Genomic DNA, 24,445 nt, shown 5'->3' with positions numbered 1-24,445 from the left:
AGTAAGTTTGGCGTATGGAAACTTCTTTATGAAGTTTTAAATATTTGTTTAACATTAAGAGAAAAATGGAAGGTTTCTTTAACAAAAGAAAAAACAACTATTTAACTTCTTTAAATACAGCACAGTTGAGCCACTGTTAATACATAAAAATATAGTAATTGAAAAACTGAACTACAAATGTATTTTCTCTATCCACAATAAAACACATGAGCAGAAATCCTAGAGTACTTGTCTAAGAATATGCCACATGAATCTTATAAACTGTTCAGTCACCATTTCACTCAAGAGATGAGTGCTATGAGGGACTTTTTTGTTGATGACATGATCTCTGTATATTATTCCTCTTCTCTTTTCAACCTTTATAAATGACTTTCATGTTTCATTGTTGTATTTAGGAGGTGGTTCTTTGTCTCCAATCTTATTGATTTGTTTGCCCAGATAGGTCATAGTTTGCGGAAGATGGCTCCTGCTTTTCCTATTGCATTAAGCATCTCTATCGCTTGTGCTATCTAAATAGGTTCAAACTCAGTTTGCCCAATGTTCATAATCAAGATTTATTCAGAGGCCAATTATAAGTGCATCTCACTTCAGGTTCTCCTTCATCTCTTGTATACATTTAATTGTAATCCTGAGTAATTTTATATAATTCACAAAATTCAGGGTCTGTGTTTTTGTGAGGTATTTTCAGTGTATGTAAGTCTTTTTGGTTTATGCCATGGGATATAAAATGAAACCAGATTCATGTTTTTAATTAGGAGGCTAGCAGAAATAGAAATGGGGAAAAGATATAACCTTGTTTCACACCCATCTGGATGTTGAAGAACACCATTTTCAATCATCTGTTCTAAAAGAAAAGCTTAATATGCAGGGAGACTTTGCAGAATCTGGACAAATTGTTGCGGTTGCCATATTGACTTGCTATTTTCCAGAGTGATTCCCAAACACTTTTTTAAAAATCTACAAAACTATATATATATATATTATGCCATCTTATAAGTCTTTTGTTTCAGCATGAAGATGAAAAAGCACTAAAGCTTACAATTACCTTTCTCATAATAGTAGTATACCTTCACATCAGCTGGTTTGGGATTTGAAACTCCTAATTCTAAGTCTTGTTTCACATCTAAAGTAAACTCAATCGGCTTTCCACTCAACTAAAGTATATGAATAAACAAGTAAACAATTATAGCTCAGCCTTATACTCAATTAAAATACAGGCTTGAACCAGTAAACAAGTGAGATAAAAAGTGTTGTTTTTTTAAATAGACTATTCCTCCTTTATAAGTATGATGACTAATGAATGACAGATGAAAAAAAAGGAATATTATTTACTCTACTCCAATTACCCCCCCACCCCCACCTCAATCAAAAAAAAAAATCCTGGTTGGGCCCATGTATAAATCTACACAGAGTATAGAAAATTCTTATTTGGTGATATAGATCCACCAGACTTGGAAACATTAAAAGACAATTGTCAGGACTAGAATTTTGGATCTAGTTAGAGATATAGTATTATATTGTGTATTAATAGATTGTATAAGTATTACATGCATATGTTTAAATTGTCACAAATTAATTGTAGCAGTCCAGCTTTTGATTTCTACATCTTATGGTGTGCAAAATGTTTATTGAATTCTTGATTGAATACATCCATGAATTCTCACTGAAGTATGTTCATAAGTTCAAAATAAAAAGAGGTGAGCCAAATTTGACTTAAGATGATTATTGTTGTGTATTTATGTTTCTTGTGTGTTGTAAACTGATCTGTTCTTGTGTGTCAAAATGTCTTGGTGTGTACTGTGTTATTGTGAACTGTTTTGTCATTCTTGTACAAAAAAGCAATAGGAAGAGGACATAAAAGAATGGTTAGGCCTGTAAATGAAAGAGATTTTATCCAAGACCAAAGACAGAGAGGAAAGGTGAAAGATGGTCAACAGATTCTGTGTGGTATCCCAACGGTTCAACAGACTAAAGGATAGGTGAAGGTGATACAAAAACTGTCACACTTCTGGAGCCATTTTCAAGATCAGTGTCCACCCACCCACCTTTTTTTTAATCTTGAGTTTGCAAGCTAGTAAGAGGAATTGTAAACATTTTTAGCTTAGAATTTTGTTTAGGATTAAAATTTGGAGCTTCTGAACTGTATTTTGAAACAAACTTGCCATTGACATACCTGATCAAAATAAAAGGCAATAAGACCTTCATTTTCGTTGTATTCTATTTTCTTGATGTCCACAAATCTTAACTGGATCTGAAATGTTCAGACAAATAAGTAGACATCCAGGTATTCAGAGTTTTCTTATCATTTCTGCATTTTGAATAAATTAATTAAAACATAAAACAATTGACCAAAAAGAATCTAGTGAACCATCTTGTAGCTCATGTTAATGCAAACCTTTACAAATGGAATGCTAATCTTATTTTTAAGCTCATATAAAAACTTACCTTGGTCAATGACTCTGGGAGTGGTGTCCATCCAGTGACAAGCTTCAACTCAATCAACACCATGCCAGATGTTTCTCTTGCTTTGCCTTTTGTGCTGAATCAGAATAGATTTGTATTATAATTTTATGAATTTTAAATATTTTTTTTATATTGCTTTTTTTTTTTTTTTTTTATCTCTATGGATTTTTTAAATAAATTATTCTATAGTTGGCTGTTCATTTTAAGCTAGTTCACCCTTCAAGAAGTCACCTATTTTTAGTGCCAATTTTATTTAGGCATGTAAACTGAAAAATGGGAAACAATATAACTGGCTTTTCTGATGACAGCACTAATTTTAAAAAATATGACCAACAAGTTAAGGTAGGGAAAGTCATTTAAACATTCTTTTTATTACTACCTTAGCCCAACAGGTTCAGTTCAGTAATCACACATTAGGTGAACACATTCATAGTTCAGTAATCACACATTAGGTGAACACATTCATAGTTCAGTAATCACACATTAGGTGAACACATTCATAGTTCAGTGATCACACATTAGGTGAACACATTCATAGTTCAGTAATCACACATTAGGTGAACACATTCATTTGATTTATCTCAAGATATAGATGAACCTCTCAAACTAAACCTCTTTCTCAGTAACATTTCTAAATTCAAAGTACCCACTCCCTATCAGCAAAAATGTGAGTATGTACAGAAGTATGACATTATCCACCATTAATGTATTCATTGACATTTAAACCCAATAGTGAAATAATGAAAAGCAGGGAATCAGGCAATAAATAGCATCAGAAGTTATTAAAAGTGCAAAGTCCATCAATCCTTGGAAAATTACTGGGTTGTTTTTTTTTTTTGTAACATGTTTTAAAAAAAAGTTTATTACCCTGCACTTATGACGATTGATCTGTGATCACATTTGTCTTTGTTGGGTTTATAGTGACTTGGGTTTACTTCCAAATGAAAGCTAGATTTGTCTTTAAACTCTTTAGACAGTTTGTTATAGAAAACACTAAACTGAAAAAAAAAATTAAAAAAAATAAAAGAAATGAAACTTTCAGAGACAAAAATAGTCAATATTAGCTTAATCCTTACACAATCAATTGATCTAAGTCTAACCACTTTGCCAGCCTCTTGCCACAGAAGCAAGGAGGCTGTTATAATCAGTTATAAAGTTGAAACCAAGAAATACTGATTTGAGTCACCTGAACTAGTGCACAGCCTTCACCTTCTGAGATGAGTGAAATTTGATTGGGGAGAACAGGGATAGAGGCTCTATGGAGTAGTAATGTTGTCTTCTTCTTCTGTGACAGACTGAATGTCTGCTTCAGTTTTGAACCAGTGATAGAGACTTTCAATTCAGTTTTCCCTCCATTGAAGGCCAGCCTTGAATATTCTGACAGAGCATTCAGACCTACCACTGTGTCCTGACAACAAAGAAAGGTAACTTTATAAAACTTCAGCATATGAATTTGGTCAAAGATCATGTTTTATATAGATTTAAAAAAAAGAATATTGTACAATATTAAAATTTTTGGTGTTACCTGAGTGGATGAAAAGCCACCATAGGGACTTCTTTGTTTTGAAAGCCACATAGCTATGTTATGAGTCCTTTCCACTGCCCTGGGCCCAAAGAGTTTAATATAGGTCAGCAAGACATAAGCTGTCATCTCAACTTCAGCTGAAGGCATTGAGTATGTGTACCAAGAGTTACTGACTTTAGGTTGAAAATCTTTTCTGGCCCAGTATTTGAAGTCTCCTAGGAACAGAGAATAGAATCTAGATGTAATCTATATTAGATTTATGTACAAAAAATATAAGTAAAGCTTAAATAATCTTTTCAATAAACTTGAAGCAACTTTAAATTTACTCAGTTATAGCATAATACACTAAGGCTGACAACGCCATGTTTCAATTATTGAATAATTCCAATGATAGGCCTTTAGATCTAGACTTTGAAGACCATGCACACAATTTTCCTGAACATTAATTTATTATACTCTTGAATCAATAATGCCATACATTCAGAAATTCCCTAACGTGATAGTCTTTTCAAGAATACCTCTAGATTTATTCTAAGTCTATTACTCAAGCCAAATTTACATTTATTTATTTTTTTTTACTTTGAAAAATTATAACGGTCAAACTTGAGATTTCCCTACGTGCTCAATGAGCTAGTAATTCTTTTCTAGGCGATATACATCAACCCTTCAATTTCTAGGAAAATCATTAAAGCCATTTTTGAGATCAGGCCTGTCCGGGTTGGTTCCAGGTTCCACGAAGTTCTGACTTCAATATTGTAATAAAGCAATGTGGTATCAACTAAGACAAATAGATCTGACTCAAATCCAGTTTGCTGAAAATTCATCTGCCCTGCAAGTTAAAGCAATAACACAGAAAGAATATTAATAATTGTGTATAATTACAAATGAATACTGTCACAGGATATGTATACCTTCTGTTCTTGCCACAGCCTCTAGTGCTGCAATAATTTCAGAAGTTCTGTGACTGGATGGGGCATAGAGGGCATTGGCATAAGCTACCAGTGCTAAAGCATAAGGATCCATTTGTTCCCTCAGACTGTCAAAATCAGCATTGATGCATTCCATTGCTCCATATATACCTGGTTGCTTTAAAATTGAACAAAATGTTTGTGTATTAAATTTTATGTTTTATTTATTTTCTTTTTGTGTCTAACAATATGTAATTCAACTAGAAGCACATTTCTGCAAAGCAAGACTTAATATCAATTAGGGAGCTGAGCTATTTCTTAAAACATCTATAAATTGAATGTTTTCCATTTTACATGCTTACAAAGAATGTCTTTTTTATTTACATAAATGTTGATGATAAAAAAAAAAGCCTAGATGTTTCCTGACTACAAGGGAAAGTTCATCTGTTCATGTTACCAACAGTTAACAGTACAACAACTAATCACTTTTATCCATGACAATAAATATTTGGTACCTACTAAGAATGAGTAGATTTATAATTGCACTTTAAATCCTTAATCCCCTAGATACTAGGAAACAAATATAGCTAAACATGTCAGCAGTACTTACAGAAGAATTAACTCCTGCAGTCAATAAAGCTATCACCACATAAGCAGTTAGGGCAGTGAATGACTCTTCCTCCTTGTTGTCACCTTTCAAACCTCCCATCATGTAGGAGCCCAAGACTCTACCAGTTTCCCTGTAGCAGCCAGTCTCAAGCTGGTTCAGATGGAGGTACTTAAGGCTGACTTGGAGATCCTTCTCATCAATGTATATGTAAGGCTGGGCCTGAGCATAGGATTTCACCACAAAGGCAGTCAACCAGATGCTGCCCTGAGGATCCTTGTCTCCAAAAGCACTGTACGAACCATCTTTATGTCGAAATGTTAATTCCCTTTGGTATCCTGCAATCGAAAATAATAATAATAATACATTTTAGTCTATACTCTAATTTGGCCTTTGTAGCTGATCATTTAGTTTCTGGATCTAACAGCTCATTGAAGTCTGTGCAGCAAGCAAAAAGCTCTTTTATACTTTAATCTCTTAGCTGAACCCATCAATGTTGGTTTGCTGTCTGTATAGTTAGGTCATTATCGAATCATGATGGATGAACTATACAAGCAACAAACCAACATTGATGGGTTCAACTAAGAGACATCTGGTCCCTTGAGATGAGACTTAATGAGCTCAATATCTATAGCTCTAAATTAAAATGTAATTCAGTATGAATCTATAGGTTAAATTCACTATAATTTCTCTCTACTGGGTAAAAACTGCAATATCAATTTTCGACTATATATTTCATACAAAAGTATACAATAAAATTTGTTTGTACAAATTATCTAATGATAGTAAATTTTATTTTCAAGTAATTTAAGCACAAAATCATCACTAACTGCAGACAAATGTTTCTATTTACTTTGTTATTTCCTAACTTAATTCCCTTTAAGCTTAACAGTGCTAAACCATTGTGCAATCTTACCAACTTCCATGAACTTTAGAGCCTTTGATTTGATCTCATCTGTAATTCTCCTAGTCTCTGTTAAATATTTCAAAGCAAAAATGTTGGGCACAAAGCCAACCATATTCTGTTCGCCACAGCCAGTTGGTAGTTTGACCAGACGGTCTAGATTGGTCAGTGCTGGTCCCATGATATCACCTGGAAAAGATGAAATATAAGTACAAGTTTTTATAACTTTTAAATCTAGGCGTGTGGTGGCTTCATAACTTCATACATGAAATATTATATAGGCCTAACAAAAAATTATCAAATTAGATCAAATTGAAATACTATGACATTTTTCTCCACCAAGTCAACCTGACATTAGTTGGTCAAATAGCACAGCAAGAAAAACAGAGTAGGCCTATATAACTTACTTTTATATTAGTAAGAGGGAAAAATCATTCTGAAGAATACTCTACAAAGATTGAATAAATGCAAGCAAAGGAAAATAGACATTTTCATTTCTAGATCTACTAAAAACTCTGCTTAGTAAGGTTACATTCTCTTCTGACCTAAAATATACTAGTTCAATCATTATTATCAGAAATACTATTCAAGAAAACTCAAACAGACTGTCAGAGGCTCTTCTGGCTCATTTATTCAAAGACAAAGGCTTTTTAATTTGACTTAAGATTGGCGTAACAAATATAGTAAATAAAATTCTTTATTGTGACTTGAATTTATGAATTTATTCTTATTGGCTTCACGAACTGAAGAAACTCAGAATTTGTATTACTGAATTCATTTTAAGTTAAGTTATATAAGGGCATAGAAACCACAGAAATTTATAATTGCAACTGAAAATAAGTAAGGTAAATAAAGAACTGGATATTAATATTTCACTTAACAGATGGAAAAATAAAGATGGTAGGTCACTGTTATGTTTACATAACCTGCATTAACTTATGAGCCTTACTACACCTTGAACAATTTTTTTAACTATACCTTGAGTCTTAGCTGTCTATAGATAATTATATATATATAGGCCCCATATATATTTCCCCCATGTCCTAAAAACGTCTATCATATGCTTTTCAAATAAAGACACACAAAAAAACATTGTCTTTGAGTGCATATAATCATGGTACATCACTTATATCCTACTGTGTAAATATTACCAAAAGTATTTTGAGCTGTTTCAAACATGTTAGAGGTGTGAAGATTTACCTATGACTTTGAGCTGTTTCAAACATGTTAGAGGTGCAAAGATTTACCTATGACTTTGAGCTGTTTCAAACATGTTAGAGGTGCGAAGATTTACCTATGACTTTGAGCTCCCCTCTGATGGAATCCTTGACAATCTCTTCATCTGATGGTACAGACAAGACTAGCTCCTCCTGCTTGGGATTGTCCACTACAAACCAAAGTTTGGTAGAATAGAATACTACAAATTTAACATTTTGTACAATATAATGCTACAAATTTAACGTTTTTTTGATGAAATTGTTTTTACACAAGAGTAAAATAAATTTCTTTCAGGATAATGTTAATAGTTTGGACCAATATTTCAATTTAAATTAAGATTATAATGAAATCACTTTATCAACTTACAAAGAAACCAAGCACTGTTAAAGTATTTTTGTTTTATTTTAAATCTTTAGGCTTTGTCAATCACAATATTTTTTTTTTCGTATTTTGATTTTAAGATCTGCTTTACATTCAAAAGACAACACATTAACCAATAAAATACATTAGACAGAAGAATGGAGAAAAATAGTCAACATATAGTGTAAGGTTTATTTCCCTTTTTCAATATCAAACAAAATTAATTATTTACCACTATTTAATAAACTAATTGGTTAATTTTTTTATTGATTCATGCTTTGTTAGGAACAATTAATAATTGTGCAAAGTTTCAACTTGATTCAAGTTTGGGAAAAGGGAGAAATGATACATTCAAAATTAGTACTGGACAGACTATCTTTCCTAGAGATAGGTAAGTTACATAGGGAAAAATATGGCTAAGATTGTGCACAGTTTTACTACAAATGTACAAAATATATTTTAATAAAAGTGGAGGCCAATCATGTCTATCAAATACAAGAGTATTCAAGAAATAAAACTGAGAATTAACAAATAGCTAGATGTATTTCATGTGTTGGTCATTCTCTAAATCTTGACAGTGGTGTAGCAATTGACTGCAATAAATTTTGTAAAAAAAATTGTTTTAAAAATAAACCGTTTCTGTAAAGGTTTATTATTTCACAATCTATATACTTCTTAATTGTATATAAGTTAGGCAATCTAATAATCCGAAATTCAAATTTAGCACTGACTTTTGATATCTGGACATATAAAGGGTCTCAAATAGCTTAATGTTTTTAAAGTCTAAATCTGGCCCTGGACAGACAGACAGAGTGAGTTGATATTAGCTTTGTAAAAAAACAACCAAACATACCTTTAGAACAAACAAACATTGTATTTGTGTTCACCTGCTCAATTCCCTCAGCCTGAAACAGACAAAAGTTGGACCTGGTTTCAAAGCACAAGAAAACTGTTTACCAGTCTTTGTTTCATATGTTTCAGATGTACACGTTCCTTAAGTACTGAGGATTGTTACATCCTAACATTATCCTTCTTCAGGATGGCAGAATGATTTTATGGTCCTTAGTTATATTTCTATGAGATAAATAATAGCTGCTCGGCACCTATAAACTTATTTAGCATGAAGGCTTAAATATTTTGATAAATGCAAATTCCATAGCATAAACAAATGAAGACATCTCCAAACATGTGTGACTACTGTGACCATAAGAAATAATGAGCTACCAAAACAAAAAGATGACTGTGCACTGACCTTAACAAACATTTGTCTCTTCACAGCATCAGACAGTCCAATGTATTGAGTGTCCACATCAATGGTGTTGCTACAAAGTCCAGGGATGATCTCTGCCTGAGAACAAATATTAGCTACAGTTGCAGTTCACTTTAATGAATAAAATTTTTGGATGTCTAAACATAATTAAAAACTAACAAAAAGTTCTTTAAATCTTTTTATTTTTTTTTAAGATTTGTAAAATTAAGCAATTCAAATGAAAGTTATTCTCTGTACCTTTGCTATAATGGGCAGATAGCCCAGGCCTTTGGGTGTGACATATATTTTCACAGTATGAGACTTGCCACCACAAACACAGACTGGTTCTTTAAGAAGCTCATTTTTATCCACCGCAAAGTTTTTCTCCATATCTAACGCCATTTTTATCTGAAAAAAAAAAAATTTTTTTTGTTATGACAATAACGTTACACCTATCTTCATAGCCATTCACTACCAGTCAGTGAGAATAGATATTGAGTATTTGAATTTTAGTCCCTTTAGTTTTGGGATTAATAGCTACCCTACCATTCAGAAATTATTTAGTTCAGTTCAATGAAAGTGAGAAAGTCTAAATGCTTTTCTCACAAATTCTAATCAACCAAAAATGTACACTCTTAACATGAGATTAAATTAAATTAAATAATTATTTGGTTGCTAAATGAAAAGAAAAATTTGGCTTGAAATGCAAGCAACCATTGAGACATTTCACTAGAAGTGCAACAAATCAAGACAGATTTTTACAACTTAGTTTCCAACTTACATGCAGACACTTCTCCAAATAATTGTATACAGTGAGCATAATGGGTAATTTCTCCCCTCTGACTGCAGCATAGGGCAACTGGAGGGACAGGAAGAAAGGCTGGAAGGTTCTCAGGGATGTCACTGGTGATGCACCAAATCCTGTTTCTGGATGCACACACAGGACATTCCCGATCCAGCTGGTGATAGTGTCAGGGGCTGTCTCATGGAGGGTTACTGCCCCTGAATCCCTGTAAAACAAGTAGTTTACTTTATTTCAGAAAGGGTGGTTATATTTTATTTAAGAAAAAAAAATATGCCAAATAAAGATCATTATAAAAAAAATTTTTAAAGTAAATAAAACTCAATATTTTCACTTCTTTTATTTTTTTATTTAAAAATATAAATGAAATGTTGTAAGCTTTTGTAACTTTTATTAGTACAGTACAAGTCTATAATTGTTTGGCTCCGTATAAATGAATCATAGACTGTGAAACTATAAATGTATAGAAGGTATGTGATAATCATAAAACTTAGAACACATAGAAAAAGTAAATACTAAATATTTACTACAATTAGAAAATATTCCAAATTTACTTATACACAAATTACTGCAGATTTTAATCAACCTTCTACTTAAAATGTCCCTCCCTTCAAATACAGCGACACAAAATCTATATGTTTATAAGTTCATGACAAAGTCTTTTAGAACCAAACAAAATATATGTGTACAGTTATGATATAAGTATGATGGACAAGAAGAAAAGGAAAAAATGACAAGTGAACCTAGATTAGATTATGTATATTTATGCACTGTGCTGGAATAAGACTATCAGCTGTGAATCAAAAATGCTTTAGAAGCTATGATGCACTGCATAAAGAACTCTAGCTTCTTACAACAAAACACTAAGTAATTATATACTTCATTGCAAATAATCAGATTGAGCAAACAAACAAATCGATTCAACTATTTTTAAGAGCACCTACCCAACCAAGTGCAAGTCCCAAAGCCAAGTCTCAGGAAAATGTGCACGTATTGCCTTGCTATTAGAAGAAACTAGCAGTGTGTTAGATGGGGGTAATAGCTCTGCTGAACTCATACTGGCAGGTACCATAAAGTCTTCTCACAAAAGGAAAGGATAACATTTAGAAAAAAATAAAAGCAAAAAAAAAACAAAAAAAACTTAGAACAATTCAAGCTTAAGATTTAAAAAATGCACAATTTTCAACTAACAGTATTCTATACAAGAAGCATGGTGGTTATATGGCTTAGTGCTCAGCATTAAAGAGTAAACTGGTAGTTTCTCTTCCCTGCTTTTTAAAATGTCCCTCAGGGCACCTGACATTTTCAGGGAAGGGGAAGGGGGGAGAGATGGAAAAGCAGTCAGAACTGATGGCCACACATATTTGAAATGTCCATTATCTGCTGATAGAACTGATGGCCATACACAGACATATTTGAAATGTCCATTATCTGCAGATAGAACTCCAGATATTAAAAAAAAGGATTTTTGTGTAAGAAAACTACAGGTATCTGGAAGAAAAACAGAATCTTGAGCTACTCTAGTGAGAAATGAATTCAGAAGTTAATAGCCTAGACTTGTTTTTTGAAGTAACGTCTGTATTATATAAGATAAGACTGAAGTCTTTATGCAATTCCTTCCATTTTTCAGTCTAATTACAATTGGTGTGCTGTAAAGAGATGTGATCGATGTAATTAGTTTAAAAAATGTCACAAAAATAAAACTGAGAATATGTCACCAGCTGGAATGGGTAGTTATCAGTGAAGCTTCTGGTAGGCCACAGAGCAAACTCTTCTAAATTTTGTTGTTTGTTTTTGGTGGGGTTTTTGTTTTTTTGAAGTTTAAAAAGAAGAAATGAATTGTTAGTGAATTTTCCTCCATTCCTGCAACAGAGAGTTTTGCTAAAATAATGTTTGCATTTTTCTCTACACAAAAACACACCTTTCTATATGGGACATGGTGGTAAAAGGAAGAGCAATGGATGGTACTAATGTTGGTTCTTGAGCTTGAGTCAATGTCATTTTTACAGAGGATATGAAGACTTTGAACAGCCAGTTCTGATGAAGACCTAACATTATGAATAGGACAGATCCCTACTTGTCACATTGGCCATATAACACCAACTTTTATAAGTTAATTGTTCTTCCGAGTTGAACATGTTGAATGAATTATTATGTTACTTAACACATTACGTGTAAAATATTAAAAATAAAATACCTTTTTATAACCAGCTAATCTTGTTTTTCAAAAGATGGTTAGGTTTAAAATTTTAGGACCCCCTCTGCAAAAGGCAATAGCTTTGTCTAATTTTGATGTGGCAAAATATTCCAGTCACAACAGGATTTGCATGGTCCTGTGAATTACTGTACTCATCTTTAATTTTTGGACTCAAAGACAATGCCCTATATATTGTTTTTGTTTTGTTGTTTTTCTGTCCAGAACAAACAAATGCTATATTTCTTTTCAATGCTTATTACTGCAGAGATTCTAGGAATGCCAATAATCTATGCTTTTTCTTATAATATTAATATATATATATAGTTCGTCCATCGTGGTCTATGCTGAACGCCTTCAGAGAAGCCTTGAGGGTGTCCCTGAAGCGCTTTCTTTGACCACCTTGCAAGCGCTTTCCTTTGCTTAGTTGGCCATACAAGAGTCATTTAGGGATGCGGTGGTCTTCCATTTTGTAGACGTGACCTGCCCATCATTGGTAACAAACAAATGCAATTGATGCAATTGATAACATTTTTTTGTGCACTATTGCTCTCTTAAAAAAAAATTTTTTTAAGCAAATCATCAACTCTGTCTTCAACTGTAAGTGATTTGGTTTAAGACATAATTAGTAGATATAGTCTAAGACATAATTAGGAGTTAGGTCTAAGAAATAATTATATCTTTTCTCCAGAACAAATTTCTGAAAACAAAAACCTAAAATCTAGTCTCTAACAAATACAAAAGCTCAAGAAAGTAAATAAGCCTTGTGTTTATATCACTGTTCTTTAGATCCCCAATAGTCCTCCCTCTAGAAAAGTAAAGGCTTAGTGAAATATATAATCAGTAATTGGTTAAATGGTAAGAAACATGCATTTAAAATACCAAATGAAATGTGAAACAGAAAATCAGGAATTTCAGGGTGACACATAGAGACGAGGGCTTGTTCTACTTCTCAACATACCCAACTACACTGATGTCCCAAAGCCAAGTTTCTGGGAAGATCTCACGGACAGCTTTTTCCCATTCTTCCATCGTACCCCTTACTAGGGATTCTTACATTTGAACAGGAGGAAAGAGAAGAGTTCTGTTGTTATATTTACAGATCTAAAAACTCATATGTCTGCTTCTAGTGTAAAACACATCAATGTAACTAGATAAGACTAACAAATCTTTGACTATCAAGTTTGAGTACGCACTAGCATTAAGATATATAAGAATGTTGTGAGCTGCTGCTAGTTTACTGAACATACTACACAAGTCTCCCTTTGGACACTTGATGTTGGATTGGAGTTTTTTTTGTCTTTTACCTGCTGAAAAAACAAAAAACAAAACAAAGTCTAACTATTTCATCAAAGCATAGTTATGTTTCTTTCCAGCGCTCCCTTGCCACATTTTGATTTTTATCATTTAGTCTAATAATATTTAAAATTCTTTATATTTCTTTGAACATAAAATAAATGTTACAAAAACTGAAATGTTGAAAAAAAATTAACTATCTAAAAAAAATAACAACCTATGACACATTTCTGAAAAACATTTTATTTTTGGGGGTTGAGCTAAAAATGCTTTGCTTAATATCACTCTATGTTGTGGGGACAGCAGGATAATAAATGACCAAAATGCAATGCTATGATTTGGGCTAATTATACAACTTAAAGATTGATGACTGAATTTTGTCGTGATCAGGTGTAACCAAGGAAACCATTTGTTTTCCCTTAAGCCTAAGATCAACACACAAAAGCTCACCATAAAATACTTGTGGCCTACGACTACAGGGTCTTGTCTCTAATTTTAAATCCGTAACCACTGTGAAACCAGATGCCTTGAAAAAAAAAACATCAAAAATATTAAGATTAAGTTTTTTTATGGTTGTATTGGAAGAAAACCAAATGTGAAAATTTATTGGCCTCCTTCAGTCGTAGAACGACTATGGTTCATCTCGAACACTTTTTTTATATGGCTGTGGAGCCTTATATTGGAGAGACACTCCCGTCCACATATTATTCACAATAAAATTCTGAATTAAAAATTATGTACTATGTAGCCTAAGTAATGAGAATTTAATAAAACCTAACTGCATAACTATCAAACAATTTTCCTTATGAAGATTATTATTAAGTGTAAATGCAATGAATGTCTTACTTCAAAGGCCTGAAGTGCATCAACAAATGGACTTGAATGTATCCAAAAATAATCTTCATGATCTTGACCTAAACAAAAATAAAAATGAAATGTTGAAATTTACATTTTCAACAATTGAATGTTCAAATTACTAGATTTTTGTTCTTACATATAAAAATTTAGTTTTGCATTTTATTATTATTAGTATCTTTAATTAAACTATTTATTAATTAAATGTAAAGCAGTTATTATACTAGCAGACAATGAGAATACAAATGGGGAGTTACAGCACACTTAACTACAGCTCATAAATGCAATCTGTGTATTATTTGTTTGAATGATTTGAATAATTGCTAATCGTTACTTACTACATACTAACATTACTTTATATATTACATATAACATTAAACTGCTTACAAAAATGATAGAAAACTTTAAAACTCTTTTGCAACAGGATTATTATGTCATTTTATATTACTAGCATTATCTTAAGTACTTGTATCAGATTTATTTCTAGTGGTAATTTTAAGCACCAAATTACCCATCCAAAACAATTACAACAGAAAAGCAAAGGATATAATTATATTAATAATTTGTAAATATTTATTTGGATTTAAAAGATGTAGGTGATAATAAAAATGTCATTTTCTTGAGGGGACAAAATTTGTTAGTTTAAACATCCTAGCATAATTTCCAATGGGTGAGATCAAGATACCATGTTTGCATCAGGACTGTTTGATTCTTTTTATGAAGACACTCCTATCACATACAACATCCTAAACACTATTTCAGATACAGAATAACTAATCCTCCTTTAAATTCACTGGTCTCAAAACTTCCAGATCTAAATAGCAGTCCCATCATGTAAAGGTGATTAAAAAGAGATATTATCTTAAATTTTTAAAGTATTAAAAATAAAAACAGGAGATTCAGGGAATCTACAAACAACTGTCAAGGCAGATATAGGCACAGAGACATATAGTTGAATCCAGATTTCTAAAACTTAAAAATTTTCATTAGTGATTTTGAAATTTTTAGGAAAGGTAAAAAAAAAGATGGAAGAATTGTATTTGCAAAACTGATTCAACCTCAACTTACTTAATAACAGACAGTATTAATAAAATATTTATTTTTGATATATATAGAGCATTTTTTTAAGCAAGAAGATTTTAATCTCGCAGAAATTGGAAAATATTAGCCATCAACAAAGAAAAATATTTGGAATAAATACAATATACAAGAGAAAGGAATCCACAAAATATTAACCAATTTAACTCTTTCTCTCCTAATCAACGATATCATCATCTTTTCTATATCAAACAAAATTAATTAATTACCCCTAATTAATTGGAGAAAAAGGGCAGTGGGTAAATGGTAAAGTGCTTGGCTTCTGAACCAAGATTCCCATGTTTGAATCCTGTTTGAATCCTGGAATTTTTAATTTCAGGATCTTTGCTCTAATGTCTAAACACAGTTGGTGGTTAAGCTGGCCACATGATAGCCTCCTCAACAATGGGCGACAGAAACAGATGATCTGTCCTATACATTGCAAGCTCTGAAATAGGTACTTTTTTTTAAACAAAGCTTATATCAAATTCATCTGTCTGTCTGATAAAAAGTTTGTACATGTTATTTCTACCACACCCAATCTTGGATCAAGCTGAAATTTCAAACAATTATTTCTTTTACATGACAATCAATAACAAAAATTAACTAATTACTAATAAACTATTGGTAATTAATTATTTTGTTTAGTATCTTGAACTAAGGAAAGAAATTTTACTTGACTGATTAGGTGATATAAGTTGAATTAGTCCCCTTTATTGTTTGTAGAAAGAAAAGTTTAAAAAAAAATATATAACTAGCTAGAAAAACGATTTTCATAAGCTACTTACTGGCACCGTGGTTACTGTATTGGCTTGAGGAGGTCATAGCCCTCAACTTTGAATTCAGGTCGATCACTTGTTTTTTTAATAATTACATTAAAAAAAGCAATCACCCATATACCCCCTTCTTTCTCTCCCCACCCCCTTTCCAACAGGTCCAGACAAGTGAAAGGAATCATAGCGTATTGAGAAAGCTAAAAGCTAAAAATGTGCTAAACAAAAACAATTGGTAAAAATATTTCTTATTGCACAGATTTATTATTGTTAGTCTAGTTATATTACAAATTTAATTACATTACTGATCCAAACTAATTGATACAACTACACATAATATAAACTTTTTTTTTAAAGAAAGGATTTTTTTGTATTCTGCTTGATACTTTTTTAATTAACTGAGGTAGCTGAGTGGAAAAATGCTTGTATTCTGAACCGACGGTGCTAGGTTCAAATTTTGGGGAAGACTGGAGTTTTTAATTTCATGATCTTTAGTGCACCTTTGAGTACACCAAGCTCTAATGGGTACCTGACATAAGTATTGGAAAAGTAAAGGCGGTTTGTTGTAGTGCAGGCCACATGAAACCCTCAACAAATGTCGGTCACAGAAACAGATGACCTTAACATCATCTGCCCTATAAATTGCAAGGTCTGATTAATTATTTTTTTTTTATTGATTCATGTTTTGTTAGGGACAATGAATAATTGTGCAAAGGTTCAATTCGATCTGAGAACGGGAAGTGGGAGAAATAATGTGTACAAAATCTTTACCAGACAGGTGGACAGAGTGAGTTGATATAAGCTTTGTAAAAATATTTTATTGCAATACTTCCTAAAATATTACCTAGTTCTAGTCTAAACACTGGTCTGTACCCACTGTCTGTAAGTTTTCATTTTTAATTTTCATTATCTTTAAAAATGAATTTATGTTCTATTAAAAAGACATGCATTCTACTTTATTAGTATGCCAAGTATAATATTTTCTGATAAAAAACAAATAATTGACTCATTGTAGTAAACTAAGAATGGGCTAAATGAATAATAATGTCAGAACATTGAAAATAATTATGGAGAGAAAGAGTTAAATACCAATAAATTAAATGAACTGGATTGTTACCAAAAAACTTAGGAAACAAACTTTTACTAACGTTCAAAATAATCTGTTCAGGCCTCACTAAATCAGAGGTGTAAACTTAGGGACTATAAACCTCTAATTAAAAAAAAAAAATCTAAAGGAATTGATACTCTCAATAACATGTAAAATGCTGAAATAAAGTTTTTCAAAATCACCCTAGATAAATCACAAGTATAAACAAAATAAAAAAAAAATACTTTGAGAAACAAAGGTTATCTAAGTTGAAGAAAATCTAAATATTGATGCTGAGACATTATGTTGCCAATAAAAAAGAATGCCAAGAATAACACAGTACCTTCAGAAGTAGATTTCACATTTTTCATACAGTACCGGTAATCCTTATTGTTGAAGTATTCATCAGCCCCGGGAGGAGGAACCAAGTTAAACTCTTCAATTTTTTTAAACACCTATTTTACAAGATTAATTAGAAACATATACTTTACAAAATATCAAGAATCACTACATGATAGACAAAGTAAATAGATCATGCATCAGAAGGAAGAGAAATTGAAACAATGCCAACAGGAAATAAACAAGGGATGTAATCTAAATCTTGACAACAAAATGAAACTGACCATCTCTGGGGTCACTTGATGGTTTCCTCCCAGTAGGTTGATGCTCTTGTCCACAACCCCTAGCCCACAGATGGAAGCAGGCTGAGCCCCTATGAAGACATCCACTTTCTCTCCTGGTGCTACAGTAGTCTTGCTGAAGGTCATCTCTACCTATTTGACCATTAAGCTGTTAATTTTACATTTCAATGTATGATAAATTAGGAGTGTACAAGACAACAGTGTTGAGAAAGACAAAAGAGTTAAAGCAGAGACTCTGCAGAAATAGCAATCAAAATGATTAAATGTCTTCAAAGTGGAAAAAACAAAGCTGCATGTAAGTTTGTATTTGTATAGATATTAACAAATAGGGCTATTATACAACAACTAAATCACATAAAAGTGTTGATTATGCATTTTTTTTAATTAACATTATTACATTTGTTTGGGTAATTTTTTAGTAAATTAAATAATAACATTAATTATCTAAAGTGTCCTAGTATATTAATAACAATTTTGATGTTTTCCATTTGAGCCATGTTATAAACTAAATGTTGTAATAATCTGCTTGCCAATAAAGCTGGTTCTAAAAACAAGGCTCCACAATGGAATCTTTTACACTGTGCAGGACATGAAATGCCAATAAAAACAGTTACCTGATTCTCAAAGCATGGCTGAACACTGAAGTCCCTACCATCAGCCACTACTTCCCCATCAGGGAGGATGTGATAGACTAGTACATTAAACTGGGGAGACATCACAGGTACAACGTCCAGTTCAAGAACAAAGAAGGATACTTTATCAGCTTGGAAGTCAGAAGTTACAACCTCTTTCAGAAATGTGTCATCATGAGATCCTGAAACAAAATATTTGCTCAAAATCAGGTGTCATTAGAGGATACCGCCACATCTCATCCATGGACAAGAAGTATAACATGGGGATTTTTAAAACATAACTAAATAAAAAATGAAAATGTTTTCCCACAGTTTATAATTAGCTATATAAAGCATAGAGGAAGTTGGAAGGGTAATATGTTCAATTTTGATTGTTTATTAAAACTATGAATTGATCATATTTAATAACTACACTTGCAGAACTAATTTGCTAGTTTATATTATCCCTAAGAGAATATTAGAAAAAGGAAATATGAATAGAATAGTGTCTTGCATTTGAATTTGATTTGAATCAAATTTAGTATTCAAAAATGTCAAAATATTGACATTGTTCACAAAAATGTTTCAACAATCATCCAGGCTGCATTACTTTAACACTTTTCAAATAGCAATCTTGATGATTAATCTTATATTGAGTAGTCTTTGCATTAACAATGTGCTGTTTTCCATTGACTCTGACTCTGAAGCACCGCACCCACCATGCATATGATTGGCGAGAATCATCTTCCAGTAGAAGAGTTTGTTAAAAACCCCAATAATATTTCAAATAATTTTTTTTCTAGCCATTATCGGTATTCTGATTTGAAAAAAGAATCCACCTCAAGTATTCAAATTCAAAATGGAAAAACAGTTTTTGCACAAGGCTAGTTTATACTAAACATTAAATTCTAACTAATTAAGGTCTGAATTATTGTTTTATTGGCTGTTATACTATGATCTGAAAGACTTTCATCCCATTCCAGAGAGGAACAAATACTTCACTCATTTAGGAATTCCCCACTTAATGAGATAGATACAATTGAACTTTGGGTTGAATAAAAGCATAAGCAAGGTTTGTTTTTCAGAGTGAATATTTACATTTCCAGGCCATTGCTAATTCCCTGTGTGCTGCTAACTTTTACTAGCCAAGCTGTCTAGTGATAACATTACAAAACCCACATCTGGTTTTATTATTTGATTTTCGATTTCTATGTTTGTTTTATAACTTGAAAGCCTCTATATGAAAGGAAAGAGGTTAAAGAATGATTTTTTAAATGTGGACAAGTGTCAGAATAATGGTCCACCAATAGAATTCAGATCATTTGTTAAAGGGAAACTTGTATCTGTATTGCAATCTTTTCTTATCACAGATTCAATTTGCCTTTATTTATTTTTTTTTTAAATTATCTATAACTAGTAAAGAATTACTATCTATCAGGTATCTAGGTTTCAGCCTTATAAAAATAATATTTTACAAGCTTTTTTTTTTCAGAAAGACTGAAGCATCAACACTTTTCCGAACTCTCCTATATTTTATTCCAGAAAAACATTTTTTATTAAGCCTTGCACTACACAAGAAATGTATCCATGTCAGCATTTTGTGTGTTAAAATACTTCAATAAATAGAGTAGATATTGAGCTAGACATTACCTTGGTAATATCCCCTTGAAGGTCTGTAATAATGAATTGACCCAAGGGTTTCATTTCTTTCTTCTTCTGACAACTGTCTGAGACATTTGCTCTGAGACTGAGCAGTGTCATCATAAGTTGATTCACCACTGTGTATTATGTGACCAGACTTGACCAGATTTCCTCTAGCAATCACCTAATGATATGAAGGAAAATGTGTAAGTAAGTTCCCCTTTCAGACCTAGCGATACATAGGGCAGATGATGTTAAGCTCTTCTGTTTCTTTGGGCAACGGTTAATGAGCAGGGTGTCATGTGGCCAGCACAGGAGCAACCACCTTTACATTCCCCAACTGAAACCCATTACAGTTGGGTGGACTCAGGGGCGCGCCCTAAAAATCCCAAAATTCAAAATCCCAGTTTTCACCAAGATTCGAGCCCAGGACCCCTAGTTCGGAAGCCAAGCATTTAACCACTCATCCACCACTCCCCCAGGAACATGTGTAATATTTTTTGAAGATAAAAATTGCTAAATCTTTATAAATAACTTTCTATTTTTGTTTTACATATCAAAGATTAATCTTAATATTCATGAAATCAAAAACAGTAAATTATTTGAAAATGCTTCAGCAAAACCATCTCAATTATATAGAAACTCTTTCAAGTTGCCAAAATATTTGTAATATCTTGTACATCTATAATAATAATTGAGAATCAAACCAAAATTACATCAAAAGTTATTACAAAAGAAGTAATTTCAAATTCAGTCTAAAAGCATGAGGTTTCTGTAGCTATGTGTTTACAAGGACATGGTGGTGTTATAACAATAAACACAAATTTTGTTTCCAATCTTTCCTGTAAGCTCTTTTACAAAACTGAATGAGCAAAATTTTCAATACCAGAACAACTGAAACATGACAAGCCAGATTCACAGGCTAGCATTGTCCCTTTACTTTTTTTTTTAGAATATTTGTTTTGGGTTAATATATTTATATTGACTAAATTAAATTTATATGTTCACCCAATAAAAAATCTCACACGCACAAGAGTAAAAGGGAAACACTAGCACTCAAAAACAACTCACTATTTCCATAATGTCAGCATGATATTAGCATAACATAGGTCAATTAAAGCATAAAATAATACAACAAGTTAAGTGAGAATACATGCAAGGTTACCACTAAAACTAGCTCATAACATTACCTGGTAGTAAAATTGTACCAAAGAGTTCTCTTTAGTGGTAAAAGGAACAGTCAAAGACACTTTACCGGAACATTTGAGCTGTGCCTCTGCAGGTGGTATTTGCACATAACTGCGTGAAGGAGAGTACCACTGCTGAATAGTTTTAAAGCCTCGGGTAATGTAACGGCTAGAGTTGTAACCCAGAGCCTCAGCCTAAAGGACATAAAAATGCATCATTACAATTTGATCCCTTTCAGAAAACTTTTCTTTTATTATAAAACTGAAACAAGCAAAATATAAAAGTCCTTTTTTAAAAAAATAAAGCTAATCTAGAGGGGAAGAACTCCGTCCTTAAAACCATATCTACCAATAATGTACAAGTTATTTCCATTATTTGATATAAACAAAATAATTAATTACCAATAATTAATTGTCTAATTGAGTATTTTTGTTTATTGATTCATGTTTTGTTAATTACAATAAATGTTTAAAGTATCAACATGATTGGAGAATGCATGAAGGAGAAATAGCTTTAACAATTATTTAAGGGGACTAAACCCAACAAATTTAGACATATCTGTGAATACTAAAGTATTAGTTTCCCTTGTTGCTATTAAACAAAATAATGAATTACCAGTAATTAATTGTCTAATTGGTTCCTTTTATTTATTAATTCATGTCTTGTCTATGTCTATGAATAATTGAGCAAAGTTTCAGCTTGATCCGAGAATGGGTGTGGGAGAAATAATGTGTACACACTTTTTACCAGACAGACAGAGTGAATTGATATAAACTTTGTCTTTAATATACTGTTTTGTAAGTATCTTTTATGCTACTTTCCCTTGACTGTCATTTTGATGGTCTTGGGTTCAAACCCTCTAAGCCACCAGCCCACACAATTCTGTGGGAAATTTGGACTAGAATTTAATAAACTAATTCTGTTGGATCATCCAAAACATGTAAAAAAAAAAACAAAAAAAAAACTAAGTAGAAAATTGATTAGCCAAGAAACGTTCCACTTACTGAGATCTGCACAGATGATCTGTTGTTTGTCAGTCCTTCACACAGGCTGAAGAGGAATGTGCCATTGCTATCTGTGATAAACTCTCCAGCGTACAGAAATTCATTCTGAGTACTAACTATAATTTTCTCTCCCTCTGCAGGAGATCCATCAATTTTTTTCACTGTTACCTTTAAATACATGAAATGATCACATTACTTTAAAAAAATAGATTATCTTTTTCAAAGGCAGCAAACTACAGTATGAAGGCCACATGTCACCAGCATGTTTTAGTCCTACATCATATTAAATTTGTTAAATAAGAATGCTATAAACTATATTTATGGAACTTTATTCTGAATATTTTATTTCAAACTAGGGTTATCTTCTACCACTAGTATTATGAAAAAAAATTTAAATAACTAAATAACTTCAAAGTTATAGATTGTTTGTACAAAAAATGTAATGATATGTTAATTCTCAATTCACAATGAACTCTTAACAAAAAAGTTTTACTTTTTTTTTCTGGAAACACAGGAATTTTGGGTCAAACAGCTAAGAAATACAAGACTATTGGAAGCCTTAGTTATGAGGCTTGAATAAAGGCAAAAATGTAGAACCACTCTTCAATATATAAGTATATCATTCAGACTATTCCAGAACCAAAAGATACAGTTGGAGTTGCATGACCTACAAGAAGAGTATGACCCAACGAAGAAGATTAGGGTTATGCTTCTAGTTCATATGGCTCTTTACTCGAAGCAGCATTTCCACAAATAAAAACTTTTTGCCATAATTTCAGAAATGTGGTAAAGATTGGTAAAATTACACTATTAAAAGCTTGTAATAAAAGACAAGCCAGGAAAAATCATTTTTGGCAAATAATGTTAAAAAACACCTAGCTTACAAAACCAAATCTACCTTTCTTACTTAAAGCAGCTTACTTTTCCATAATAAGGTAATCCTGGTTTAAAAAAACCCTTAGTAAAATCTTCAATTTCTATTGTCAGTGGTTCATATGTTATTTTCGGTCCATCAAAGACATTATTAACAACAACTCCAGTGCCTTTTTCTGTGACTGTAACATTCAGTTTATATGAGTAAAGTGTGTAGTGTTTTTCAACAGGTATGTCAAATGAGAATTCATAACAACCAGAGATCTGAAATTGTCAATAATATAATTCAAATTTAGAGGATACAAAATAACTTAGTGCTTAAATTGAAAGTACATAAAGCAAATAGTTTCTCAATGCCAAAGTTGTTTTACACTTTTTTGTAAGCTCTAGTGTTATAAATGTTTTAAATGAAATAGTCTATAATGCTTTAACCATTTCAAAACTATAGCGCCAGGGTAAGTGTTTTACAACCATTTGAGAACAATATAGTAAAGAAGAAATTGTTGCTAGTGGAATGCAACTAAATTGGACAAAATATTTAAATGTTATTGAGCTCTGTAGACCTATTCATGACTTGAAACATGATTCTCATCCCTAGGACTATTTTTCTCTATCATCAAAGGAAGTGGGGTTTTTTAAATGATTTTTTAAAGTTTTTTTCTGTGAATTTTGTAAAAAAAATAATTTTATGGAGTTATATCCCTTCTCTTAGGGACGCGGTAGATAGTTCATGACAACTGCTTAAGGGCTAAAAGGTTAACAAAATAATGGATACTTTGGAAAAGGGTCTTACAGTAAAAAAATAGGAATATTTCCCATAATAAAATATAATACATAATACAACTTTGTAACACTAAATTTTAACTTATTTCTATATTGAAAGTCTTCTCCCATCTGACCTGCTTAACTTGTTCTTGGCTATCTGAAGGTGAATATCTGTACAAGTTAGTGGATGTCTTCAGCTCTATATGAACAAACCCACTCACTGGCTTGCCATATGTATATCTGATATAAATAACATTTAATGAGATAAGTTACAAGTTACATGTCTACATGAAGCAGATTGTACTACTACATTAAACCTTTATAGCAAGCCAACATAAACCGGCGAGAGTGTGTTGGCCGAGTACCTTATAAGTGCTTGGCTTCCAAACCTGGGGGTCAAGGGT

General features: G+C 32.0%; 1 protein-coding gene across 5 annotated transcripts in view; it reads right to left on the bottom strand.

Annotated features, from left to right (window-relative positions):
* LOC106066722 (alpha-1-inhibitor 3-like) overlaps window positions 1-24,445 on the bottom strand; it is a 47,850-nt gene that overhangs the window by 5,363 nt on the left and 18,042 nt on the right. The window contains exons 8-33 of one of the 5 annotated variants that reach the window (XM_056004373.1): window positions 24,176-24,281; window positions 23,325-23,540; window positions 22,404-22,571; window positions 21,402-21,593; window positions 20,221-20,395; window positions 18,574-18,773; window positions 17,942-18,091; window positions 17,662-17,773; window positions 14,373-14,440; window positions 13,977-14,052; window positions 13,427-13,540; window positions 13,192-13,282; window positions 10,016-10,244; window positions 9,493-9,642; window positions 9,238-9,333; window positions 8,839-8,890; window positions 7,702-7,794; window positions 6,420-6,596; window positions 5,507-5,841; window positions 4,900-5,074; window positions 3,989-4,203; window positions 3,650-3,871; window positions 3,331-3,461; window positions 2,446-2,539; window positions 2,174-2,251; window positions 1,046-1,154 (exon numbers count right to left, since the gene is read on the bottom strand). In XM_056004373.1, coding sequence (XP_055860348.1) covers window positions 1,046-1,154; window positions 2,174-2,251; window positions 2,446-2,539; window positions 3,331-3,461; window positions 3,650-3,871; window positions 3,989-4,203; window positions 4,900-5,074; window positions 5,507-5,841; window positions 6,420-6,596; window positions 7,702-7,794; window positions 8,839-8,890; window positions 9,238-9,333; window positions 9,493-9,642; window positions 10,016-10,244; window positions 13,192-13,282; window positions 13,427-13,540; window positions 13,977-14,052; window positions 14,373-14,440; window positions 17,662-17,773; window positions 17,942-18,091; window positions 18,574-18,773; window positions 20,221-20,395; window positions 21,402-21,593; window positions 22,404-22,571; window positions 23,325-23,540; window positions 24,176-24,281 — 3,824 coding nt within the window. Of the gene's footprint in view, window positions 1-1,045; window positions 1,155-2,173; window positions 2,252-2,445; window positions 2,540-3,330; window positions 3,462-3,649; window positions 3,872-3,988; window positions 4,204-4,899; window positions 5,075-5,506; window positions 5,842-6,419; window positions 6,597-7,701; window positions 7,795-8,838; window positions 8,891-9,237; window positions 9,334-9,492; window positions 9,643-10,015; window positions 10,245-10,980; window positions 11,117-13,191; window positions 13,283-13,426; window positions 13,541-13,976; window positions 14,053-14,372; window positions 14,441-17,661; window positions 17,774-17,941; window positions 18,092-18,573; window positions 18,774-20,220; window positions 20,396-21,401; window positions 21,594-22,403; window positions 22,572-23,324; window positions 23,541-24,175; window positions 24,282-24,445 lie in introns of all 5 variants that reach the window. The other 4 variants (XM_056004379.1, XM_056004398.1, XM_056004385.1 and 1 more) reach the window with 4 other exon arrangements.

The sequence above is a fragment of the Biomphalaria glabrata genome, chromosome 1 (assembly GCF_947242115.1).
Source record: "Biomphalaria glabrata chromosome 1, xgBioGlab47.1, whole genome shotgun sequence".
Classification (NCBI taxonomy): domain Eukaryota; kingdom Metazoa; phylum Mollusca; class Gastropoda; family Planorbidae; genus Biomphalaria; species Biomphalaria glabrata.
The sequence above is the reverse complement of the archived record's forward strand: the minus strand, read 5'-3'. Positions and strand labels throughout refer to the sequence as shown.